Here is a 12,502-nt window from a genome sequence, read left to right as displayed (position 1 = left end):
AGAATGACCATTGGAGCCTACTTACTGAACTTGAATTCATTTCTCAAATATTCAAACAGTTGCTTGTTGAAGCACTGTATGGATTTAGAAAGTCGAGTTATATAATTTTACATCTTTTATAAAAGGATAGATAATAGTTGGCAGAGTATTTCTGCACCGACAGAGGCCATACCTCGTGGTTAATTGGTGGTAGGAACATTTCCTAAGTCTAATGAAAATAAGAACAGTTATCTCCTTTTCTGTCTGTAAAAACTGAGGGTAAAGTTTCTGAGAATACATAAGAAATTGAAAACACCTTGACAGGCAGCTTTCTGAAAGGAAAGCTATTTGCTACTTCTTTTCTTGTATTCCTGGAAAGTGATGGTTACAAAGAATCCAGATAAACTGTGAAAAACATACTCCAGAGTTAAATAAGTGAAAGTACTCTTCATTTTCCTAGTTAAAAAAAAAAGGAAGAATTTCATTAACAAAATATTCTGTCTCTTTGTATCTGTCTCTCTCTATCACTGTTTCTCTCTCTTTCCCTCAGCAATAGTTATATACCTTTCTTTTATATCTACAAAAATGTTCTTGGGGCTAGAGAGGTGACTCCAGTAGTTCAGAGCATTTTATGTGAAAGTTGAAGACCAGAGTTTAGAACCTAGCACCCACATAAAAGCTGGGCGTGGTACACACACACACCACACACACACACACAACACACACACACACACACACACACACACACACTTGTAACTCCCATGCTGAGGTGACAAGGATAGAAAGATTTCTGTGGTTACTGGCTGGTAGTCTAGCAGGCAGTCTAGCTCTAGCTAGTGCTAGGTTCAAGGGACCCTTTGTCTAAAGGGACCAAGATGGAAAGTAATAAAGGTGGACACCTGTTGCCTTCTTCTGGCTTGCAGTTTTATTTTCCTAGTCTGTCTTTGCTCTGGTTTTTGGGCTTTGGTCATGATTGCTTTCAATATATCTCATTTTTATCATCATTATTATTGTTGTTATTGTTATTATTATTGGATTCTGGACCTACAACTACATGTAAGCTGATCAATATAATTCTTTAAGGATTGGCTTTCTGTTCTATTGTAGCCAGTTTATAGTACTTATTTCTAACCCTCCCTATGGTTTCAGGTTAGGCTTGTTTATATCTGTGCCATTGTACCTTGAAGACCCTAAGGTCATCTTCTGTCTCCAGCATTGTTTGATTGCTGAAACCTCTGCTTTGCTTTCTAACTTCCCAGCTGCTTCTCTGCTGAATTTCTTGGAGTTTCACCAAGGAATTGCTTCTGTAGCATAGGAACTGGACGATGCCTTTAGAAGACTTTGCATGTAGCCTTTGTAGGCATTTCCCTGCACTTCCTCCTTTTTCTGTAATTCTGTCCCCTGCATTCCAGCTGCATTGACTTCCCTGTACTCAGAGCCTGGTGTCCTCAGGCCAGGGAATCTTTTGTTTCCTGTGTGTAATCTATTTCTCACACTATAAATTAAATTCATTCAGGTCTAGTCTGCCTTTGTCAGGTGTTTTTAAATACAATAATCCTACATTTAATTATATGTTTCTACTTCCTCTCTCTGTCTCCTGTAGGTTAATAAATGACAATCATTTCATTTTAAATTTTCTTTTAGAACGTAGAGTGGCAGCTCTCCAAGAACTTGCCCGTCTCTTGAGACCTGGTGGGCAGGCCCTTATATATGTCTGGGCAATGGAACAAGAGTATAAAAACCAGAAGTCCAAGTACCTTAAAAGGAAGCAAAACTAGCCAAGAAGATAAAGAGGAGATAAACAGTGCCACAACCACTGCAGGACTACTCGTAAATCAGACGCCTGACGGAGGCAGTGAAGACCAAGCATCATCTGTCCCACCACTAATAACATCCAAGAGGGAGAATGTACGCCAAGAAAAGTTCCTAGTTCTGAGCTTCCTGTTCATACAAACAGGACTTCCTTTCACTCCCAAGATGTGCTGGTTCCTTGGCACTTCAAGGGAAACCCTAGTAAAGACAAAGATGTTGAGCATTTGGGTTAGCAGGATCCCCTGACCCAAGTCCGTGTTTCATCGTTATTACCATGTTTTCTGTGATGGAGAATTGGAGGCTTCCTGCCAGGCTGTGGGTGATGTTAGCATTCTGCAGAGCTACTATGATCAGGGGAATTGGTGTGTTGTTCTTCAAAAGGTCTGATCATTTATCTGAACATATCAGGTGTAAAAGGAAAAAACTGCCTATCTGTTTTTGAGAAGGAGGGTAAATTATCCCTTTAATTAGTGAGGCAACTTGGGGGACATTACCAAAGGAGAGCTAAGAGCAGAGATTACTTAGGTAACATTCTGTCTGCTACTATTGACTGACTTCATTAACGTAGGTTCCTCTTACATGCCTTCTAAGTATGGTGTTTAAAAGTGATTGGCTTTAACTTGTGAAAGGCCTGTGATCTTTGTATAAGTGTGCAGCATTTTGAAGATAAGCTTTGTTATAAAGTGTTTATATATAAAGATCTATACTATGTAGATCGTAGTGAAACAATGATGTGACCTTTTAATTAAGTGAATACTCCTGGACAGTAGGAAATAATGTGAAGTTTTATCTGAAAAACTCGTAGTAACTTTCTCACTGGATCTTTCTAGCACATTGTGGATGCCCAGTAAAACTTTAGCCAGGTGATTCTCTGAATTCATAGAAACTTCATTCAACAGATATTCTTTAAATTCATGCTATTTACTGTTTAAGTACTAGGAATGAAGTTATGAGCAAGTAAAGTAGGTGGTGTTTAGCTCTGAAAGAACATGTGTTTCTAATTGAAGCTCTGGATTTATTATCTGTTACCACAAACATACACACCAGTAGAAAACAAGAGCAAAGCCCTTATCCTAGGAAGCTTACCTTCTAGAAAGGGAGGCTGATAAACGCAAACAGGTAAGTAAATATTGTGTTCATTGTAATCATAAATGCCATGTAAAAAAGTAAATTGGAGGCTGAAAGGGATATTAACTTGTGAGCAAAAGATTACTTTTTAATGGCTGAAGTAATTAGCAATCCTGACTGATTTTATTACAGGAATCACTATTCCTCATCAATTGGTTTAAGCTTTAAGACAACTCAAATAGTTCCTTTTAACAGTTAAATTCCAGAAGTTAAAATTTATCAGCCACACCAAATTTTGCTCTTTCAGTCACAATTAGCTGTTTTTCCTTATTCATAGTTGTCCCAATCCAGGAAGAATAGAGGCATTTTTATCTAGTCAGTGAAACCAAAGCAATATTCCTGGAAAGTCCTAGTAAGATTGATCAATGTCTAGCCAGACTGAGTTGACCAGGAGAAACTTTTATGATTTTTGTAATTTGGCTCAATCAAAAACACAATTAAAGTAACATGTACATGTTTTAAGACATCACTTGATTAAAAAATGTTTATAATTAACAAATTAAAAATTGTAGTAGGGCCCTTTCAAATAAGACTTCTATTTGAATATACAGTTTTCTTTTTCTTTCTGTTTTTGAGAGAGATCTCATGTAGTCCAGGTTGCCTTCAATCTTGCTATGTAGCTGATTCTCCTGCTTTGGCTCTCTAGATTAAGCTTAAGTATAGCTTAAAATTATATATATTGAAAACACTAAGATGTTGTTTATATATTAAAACAGTAGTTCTCAATCTGTGGATCATGACCCTTTGACAGCCAAATGACACTTTCACAGGAGTTGCCTAAGACCATCAGAAATATTAGGTATTTACATTAGTATCATAACAGTAGCAATATTACAGTTTTGAAGTAGCAATGAAATAAATGTATGGTTAGGGGTTACTACAACATGAGGGACTGTATTAAAGAATTGAAGCATTAGGAAGGTTAAGAACCATTCTATTAAAGGAACATGTGGACCAGTAAGATGCTTAGTTGATAAAGGCATTTGCTATCAAGCCTAATACCCTGAGTTCAGTTACCAGGACCAACATAGTAGAAGGTGAAAACTGACTCCCACAAGGTGTCCTGACCTTGTACCAATGCACATACACATATACACACACACATACATAATATATATATATATATATTGAGAGAGAGAGAGAGAGAGAGAGAGGATCTCACGTTCTAGTTCTGTCTATTCCAGAACTAGCTAAAATGATTAGGCTGGTCTTGAACCACAAGATATCTGACTGCCTCTGCCAAGTGCTGGAATTAAAGGTATGTGCTACTATATGTGGCTGAATATATTTAAAAAAAAAAGATGTAAAGCTAGGTGGTGGTGGTTCACGTCTTAATCCTAACCACTCTGGAGGCAGAGGCAGGAGGATTTTTGTCAATTCAAGGCTGCTCTGGTTGGCAAGTTCCAGGAAGGCAAGGATTACACAGAGATTTCCTGTCTCGAAAAAACCAAAGGGGGGAAAACGTTATTAGCTGCTCTAAATCAAAGTTTGAATGTCTTTTGGTTAATTTAAATTTCCAGGTAAACATGTTAGCAATGTGATTGACCATAAGAAGAAAATTTTTAAAATACACATTGACTCTTTAAGCTAATTTGAATATTTTTTTATTCTTGGATATTTTAGAAAGAAACTTAAAGGCATTCATAGGGTCATTCTATAATATCATCTGTTCAGAAGTCTGAGCCCCAGAGATCAAAACTGGCTAGGGTTACATAGTGAGACCCAGTCTAAAAGTGAAACAGAAAAATAAGAGAAATCTCTTCTGTGTCATTCCATCATTTCTTCTCCTTTGAAATGGTATTCTTGGGTATCAGTCAAGAGTAAAGTAAGAAATAAGTCCATTGTCCCTGCAGGACCTAAATGCAACTTACTGCATGTTTTCTACCCATAGAATTAAGTGTTTATAGGGTTTTTTTTTTTTGTTACTGCCATTTCCAGCAGCTTCAGGCTACACTTTGTGATTGGTGTTTCCTTGAGACTAAAGAACTGCCAGTGTGAAAATCTTGGTAGCCTTCTCCCAAAGTCTTTAGTAGATAACTTTTTAATTTCTTCATAAAATAATTGTTATAAAGCAAGAGAAAATATAAACTATAACTAACAATTAGGATTTGTCAGTTATGACAATAATTCTGAAGAATGAAGGAAATGATCTCAAGTCTTAATAGAGTATCAGATACTGTGATGTATTGTGTCTCATAATTTACAATTTACTGTATATCAGCTTTTTGAATGAAAGTAAGGGATGAGAGGAGCAATATTGGCTGTCTGCATATAATTTTAAAACTTTATTGTTTTGGATCTAGCCTGTTCAAATCAGAACCCTGTGAGATAAAAGGCTAAGAAACAATAATGGGACTATATCAATTTGATTCATGTTTTACATTGAAGAATTTAACTGAAGTTTTGAAAATATAAATTGTCATAATCTGGTTGCAGTGTGAGCATGTTTTACTTTTTTAGCTTCTGACTTCTTTTATCCCTTCATGGCTATGTCTGTCCTGAAGTAAATTTGTCTTGTTATGTATTGTGGTCTGAACAAGAAATGTCCCATCACAGGCTCATGTATTTAACTCCTTGGTCCAGGTTGGTGGTGATATTTGGGGGAGGGGTTATGGAATGGTTACAATGTGGAGCCTTGCTTGAGGAAGTATGGAGGAGGGCTTTAAGGATTTATGACCTTGCCCATTTCCTGCTTGCTCTTTCTTCTTCCTGTGTGTGTCTGATATATACACTAAAGCCACCTGCTGCCATGAACTATCTTCCAATGGAACTGTAGGACAAAATAAACTCATTCTATAAATTGCTTTTTGTCATGGTATTTTATCACTACAACAAAAAGTGAGTAGTGCACATTTTTATGACAGTATTTTCAAGTCAGATGTATTTAAAACCGATCCACCACTTTGTAGTTGTGAGAATTTGGCATATCTATATCTGAAAGAAAAAATTATAATAGTTGCAATTTCTTTGGATGGATTGATTACATGAGAGAGCATGACAAGTTCAAACATTGTACTTTTTTACATAATGGACAGTAAACACCAACTTGTTCCATCCTCTTCTTCTACCCTAACTAATCACCTGTAAGACACGTGGTTTTTATCTTCCTCATCTGTTTTTGAATATCAATTCGGCATTGACATTCATTAATGCACCCCTATGATTCTGTCACTGTTAATTTACTGATTGCTTGCTGCACTTCAGGGATAATTCTTGCTGGAGGGAGTGGTTGAAAGGAGGAAGTGGAGGGAGTGTGAAACTCAATGGACTGTTTCAGAATAGACTGTAATCAATAAGAACAATTGATAAACATGCATCATGTTCTGAAGTGACATATTTTTTCTTCATAGAGAAAAGATGTAGAGCAGATAAAGACGTTAAGAGAGGCCTGGTGGATTCCAACTTCTAAAAAGGTGTGGATGGTTCTCTATAAGAACATGACATTTAAGTGAAGAGTTGACAGGCTGAGAGGTTAGTTATGTACTTACATAGGGAAGTAGAATTTCAGATAGAGGAAAAATTCTAAGGTAAAAGGCCAAAGAAAAGAACCGTAAGGAAGACCTGTGGCTGGAACAGAAAGAGTGGGAATATGTGTTCATAGATGCAACCAACTGTAGACCAAAAACATTAGGAATGATTTTATCTATGCTGAGCATGCACACACACTTTTTTAGTATATTTCCCACAGCGATGATGTTTGGTCCTGATTGCTACCTTGAAGGGATTTAAAATCACCAAGAGACAGACTTTTGGTCATGGTCATGTCTGTGAATACATGTCAGTGGTGTGTGTGTGTGTGTGTGTGTAGGATGGGACACAGGACTCATTCTCAGAATAGATAGCACCTTCCTCTAGGTAGCCCAGATGTAACCAGGTCTAAGGAAAAAAAGTTTCACCTACTTGTCTTCCTGTTTCTTTGTGATTGTTTCTGTTCCTCTGTTGCCTTCCTTGCTGAATGTGGATTGAATTTGTGACTCTCCAGGGACTGCTGTGTCAGCTTCATGGACTGAGCAACTAATGGTTTCTCTGCCTTTCCAGTATGCAGATGGCCATTGTTCTACTACCCAGCTCCTACATGTAAACCAATCTAACAAATACCCATTATATAATAAATATACATTTTGTTGGTTACATTACTCTAGACAATCTCATCTAATATACTTATGAAACATTGTAACAAGTAGATACATAGCTTATTTATATTGTGTTAAGTATTAGAAGTAAACTAAAGATCATTTAAAATATACAGGAAGATGTGTGCCAGTTACACTCAAATTTTTCTTTATATAATGGACTTGAGATTTTGACCTCTTCTGGAGATCCTACACCCACACACACACCCACACACACACACACAGATACTGTGTAACATTTCACAGTGGGTCTAGTGCATTTTTCAATCCATACTGTGGATATCTCCCCCAGTTCTAGGATGTACGATTGGAATGGAAATATCCAGCAACTGGCACTGGTTCTCTGAACTATGCAGTGTCCTATGCTACTGTTTAAGAAAGGACATCTGGAAGCCACTGGGAAAAGGTTCCCAATGGAAGGAGTAAGGCAAAGCTAAGATAATATGCCTGCAAAGTTTGTAGAGATTAGTATCACCATTAGTGCTGCAGGATGTATTTTCCTAGAGACTGGGGTAGTGATTTCTACCATACCCCATTTCAGCTCATCTTTTTATACAGTATAAAAAAATATATGGATCTTGAATAATTATCAAAAATGCAGCCATATCATGAGTCTTATGTAGCTACTATTTTAGATATGGGCTAATTTTTTAAGTAAACCAATACCTGTCCTTTACCTAGTATGCAGCTAAAACAACTACCAAAATATATTTTAAACTAATTTTCTCTTTCCTTAGGTTTCTCTAAGTAACTATTGTATCATTTAAGTAGATTAAAATAATTCTTTTTAGTGACAACCCTGGTTTTTAATTTCTTGATCTATACTTTAATACAAAGCACAAATCTCTACATTATGTTTTACTTAGCAGCAACAATAGCTCATCAAAGCCTCCCAGAGAGCCAGCTCTCATATCTAAGTATTCAAAGGTCTTCCTTCAGACTCCTCAAGTTTTATTGATTAATTTCTTCTTTAAATTTACCATATACAGTCTGCACCTCAAAATTTCAGGCTATGGATTGATTGTATCTTTTATTGTTCATTATCACTTCATATGTTTTGGTTCACCAAGTTTTTCTGATGGCTGCTCCCAAACATTTCATGTCATTTTCCTTCTGCCTCAAGCCTCACCCCTCTCTGATTTTCTGCAATGCTGCCCAAGTGAGTTGTATAAAACCTAAAGATCTCTCACCTTAACTGAACTCTGTGAGTAACTTCTAATTTTCAGCAATAAATCTCATGTAAATAATTTCTCATTCCTTTATTGCTGTTATTGGGACTATAACTGATGGCTTTGATAGAGAGAGAATGAAAGGATGTGGATTTGAAACAAGAAAATAAATTAACGTAACAGTAGAAAAGATAACTGAGACTATGCTCCATTTTAAATTTCAGTTTAAACTAGACACAGAGCCCTAAATGGTGTAGTGTTTGGTCCTCTCAGAATGTTTATGCAAGTACAGATTTCCTTAAATGAATAATCTGTGTGCCACCAGTTACATAACAACCTCCTTTATACATACTGCCTTAGTCACTGTTAGAGTGGTGTGAAGAGATACCATGACTGAGGCAATTCTTATAAAAGAAGACATTTCATTGGAGGCCTGCCCACAGTTTCAGAGGGTTAGTCCATTATCATCTTGACAGGGAATATGGCATAATGCATGGCACTGGAGTAGTAGCTGAGAACTACATTCTGATCTGCAGACAGAGAGAGACTTCAAAGGCCATCCCAGGGACACACTTCTTCCAACAAGGCCAAACTTATTCCAACAAGGTCATTACTCCTAATCCTCAAGTCCTTTCACATAGCACCACTCTCTGATGACTAAGCATTCAAATATGTGAGGTTATGGGGACCATCTTTAATATAAAATAGCTTATTTGCATAACTTTATCTACAGGACAGAGCTGCTTTCTTTAGAACAAGAAAGTTTACAAACTGGCAATATTGCTTCTTTTGTCAAATACTTCTTCAAGCAAGACAGTATATATGGTCACTTGCCTTTAGAACAATATGGTAGTAAACAGTGGATATTAATATGTTTATGTATGTCTTAATCATTTATCAACAATTAGTCTTTTAAACTATGTTTGGCCACCTGCTAAGATGTAAGTGATCAGGAGGAAAAAAATTTAAGAAAACACAAAGACCTCCTTGAAGATTTATAAAAATAAATTCTTTGTAACATCTTTACATTATCATGGATCTTTCCACCTAATAAGCTAATTACACTGATTATGTTTCTTTTCCCAACATTCGTTTTGAGGCTAGAACAGTAGGACAGTTGACTGACTTGATTCTATACACAATATATGCTCTTATATTCTTTCTGCAATCTATAACTTCCATAAAATTTATTATAGACAAACAAGAGATAGGTGTTAAAAAGAAATAAATATCATACAGAGACAAATAGTAGTTTAGTAACAGTAATCTAGCCCGAGTAACATAAGAAAAAAAATCTTTTCAGAACATGAATTTTTTAAAATGACAATGAAATAACAATGTGAATTGCCCCCATGATTTTGTGACATTAATCTCACAAAATAGATGCATACTTGTGAGAATTTCCACCTAATTTTTCTATCTTTATAATAAAGATGGTAAACCATAAGTTTTACTCTTAAGCCACAGAAAGAAAAGTATGCTCATAGCAAGTTTCAATGAATTATCATCACTTATAGGCTCATGGAGTTCTGTCTTCTTTCATTTAAGAACTTGAAGAGTGGTCACCATTTTATCAATAATGCAAAAGTAAGAATTACCTATATGTAAAAAGAAAGTTTTTAAAATTGAAATATTGATCATTTCATAATACACTGAACATAGTTTTTAAATCTTAGGCACATTTTTTACAACTTCTGTAACAAATAGATCATATATACAGACATCAGCACCTTCAGATAAAAACTATTGTCCAGGGCTTGAAAAACTCAGTTGGTAGAGAGCTTGCCTAACATTCAGGAAGCCATGGATTTTACTCCCAGCACAGCATAAAAATGGGCACGGTGTTGACTTCTATAATCCCAGAACTTGGGAGAGGAGACTAGATAGAAGATCATGAGTAGAAGAACATCTTCATCCTCATATATATTTCAAGGCCAGTCAAGGACACATGAAACCCTGTCTTAGGGGAAAATAAAGAAAACTACAGCTTAATGTGTGGGATTTAAGTAAAAGCTCAGTCAACCTCACTCCTCCACTCAGCACCCTCTAGTCACTAACATAAACTAGCAGAGCTGAGCAGATTCTACTAAGATCACCTAGTTTATAATTTCAAGTGTTTTATGGAAAAACACTCTAACTCCTGAGCTGATGTATCAATCTGTGAGGTTCAAATCGAATGAATTTGCTCTTTGAGAAGTTTAATATTAATCAGGAAAAACCTATTAAGAGAAATAAGACATTGATATAATTCACTAAAACTCAAAATTAACAACACTGAGTTCATAATGATGACAGTAACTTATTTAAACCACCACAATATGTTTAAGAAATAGACTGGCATAGTTTCCTTTGTCTACACAAAGTTCAAAAGTAATCCAAGATACTGTCAATCTACTTGGCCTATAGACAAAACTGTATGCTAATTGGCATGTTTACTATGGGAACACAAATACGTTATCTTCTTCAGACTTCCAAATTGTGAAATTGTATCTTATTTAAAAGATCCAAGATTTTTCAGGTGCATGTAGAAGGTCCTTTTCTAACTTGAGTATAGAATTTCCTTTTTCAGGTGGCCTTAGAACATTGTCCTTGTCAACAAAATGTCAGCCCAGTCTCATGAGAAAAAAATTGGCATGTAGTACCTCAACTAAATGAGTTCCTTCAAAGCCCATCTGAAGTGAGAAATGCTACAAGTGATGTCTGTCTTCCTGCAAGAGAAATAACACACCTGTTTCATCTGAGAAGGAAAAGTTTTGAATTGACACAGCAGACATCTGGTCATCCTACTGCTGTTCAGGAAAACAAGAGATATAACTTTGAAGAGTTAACTGTCACCGTTACAGAGAAAATGTTTTTGTGTTTAGGACATTGATCTCTACTGACCAAAAAGCATCTTTCCCTCTACTTATTTTTAATTACCATATTACATGGATAAGATAGCCCTTTGGAGTATTCCCTACAATCTCCATATAGTGTGCCATCACCTTGAGTGGTGTTTCTCAAAATGTGGCTGCTCAGTATCTGCATGATTACCTGACACTCCCTGATGGACATCCACATTTCTAGGTCTGTCTAGATAGCTGAGCTCCCTAGGTGATTTGTGTGTACTCTAATGGAAAAGGGGAATTTGATTCTGTTTTCTTTTAAAGATCACTCCCAAACACTATTATAGGAGTCAGGAGATCCAGGCTTGGAAAAAACTTTACCACCAGTGTGATATTAGGGAAAGACACTTTCATATATTCTCTGAACCATAGTTTTTCATCTTGGGGATGACAAAACCTTCATTATACAATGAATAAAAAAGATAAAACAGGAGATTTATAGAATGCTTTAAATAACTGCAAAGACAAATGCATGATTATTGTGATGTTTAGAAATTATGTATGTGAAACAAAGAAGTATAGGAATGTATAGACTTTCATTTACATATTAGATCAACTTGAACACAGTGGAGTTCAGTGTTTACAGGAGTCAGAAGATGAGGGAATATTTTCCATGGTTCTACTCATATACAATAATGAAAATATTCACAATTGTGACATCTCTACCTTAAAATTTAAAATTCAGTTGAACACTTTACTTACCTAATGTGGACCACAAAAGCTAGTAGTGGTGGTTTGTAGAGAAGATAGCATCTTAATACAAACTACTTTGATGCTCAACCATAGAGAATCAGTGATCTGTTCCAGTGCTGAAGAACCTACTGAGAAATGCTTTTCTTGTTTCGTACATGACTTATAACAAGAAAACAATGAATATAGAAGGCACTTATGTCATAAAAATTAGAGAGAAAACGGTAGTTCAGCATAGTGTTCTAATTTCAGTCTATTGCTGTGATAAAGACAATGACCAAAGCAACTTAGGGTAGGAAAGATTTATATTCCCAAGTCACAGTCCATTATTGAGGGAAGTCAGGGCAGGAACTTGAAAGCAGTAAACATGGAGGAATGTTGTTTCTTTGCTTTTTGGCTCACTTGCTCATACTTGTTATATAGTCCAAGGCCACCTGGACAAGGAATAGTGGTACCCATAGTGGCCTGGGTCCCCCTACATCACTTAACAACTAAGTAAACTCTTCCTACCCCATGCCTACTGGCCAATTTGATCTAGACAATCCCTCAGTCAAGGGTTTCCTCTAAGATAACTCCAGCCTGTACCAAGTTGATCAAGGTGACTAGGACGTATGACCTCAGGTCACTGACTAGGAGATAATGCCAAAATGTGAAAATTATTGCCTTAGCACTTAGTTTGGAAGCTCTACATGCTTTAACTCATTCA

General features: G+C 36.2%; 1 protein-coding gene across 1 annotated transcript in view; it reads left to right on the top strand.

The window, feature by feature from the left end:
• The window catches only part of Alkbh8 (alkB homolog 8, tRNA methyltransferase), a 48,801-nt gene extending 46,314 nt beyond the window's left edge, over window positions 1-2,487 (top strand). The window contains 4 exon segments of the mRNA XM_028893014.2: window positions 1,624-1,745; window positions 1,747-1,855; window positions 1,858-2,020; window positions 2,022-2,487. Coding sequence (XP_028748847.1) covers window positions 1,624-1,745; window positions 1,747-1,855; window positions 1,858-2,020; window positions 2,022-2,178 — 551 coding nt within the window. The 3' untranslated portion in view covers window positions 2,179-2,487.
• The last annotated feature ends 10,015 nt before the right edge of the window (window positions 2,488-12,502 follow it).

This window comes from Peromyscus leucopus, chromosome 7 (assembly GCF_004664715.2).
Source record: "Peromyscus leucopus breed LL Stock chromosome 7, UCI_PerLeu_2.1, whole genome shotgun sequence".
Taxonomy (NCBI): Eukaryota; Metazoa; Chordata; class Mammalia; order Rodentia; family Cricetidae; genus Peromyscus; species Peromyscus leucopus.
Note: the sequence above shows the minus strand (reverse complement) of the source record. Positions and strands in the feature narration are given on the sequence as shown.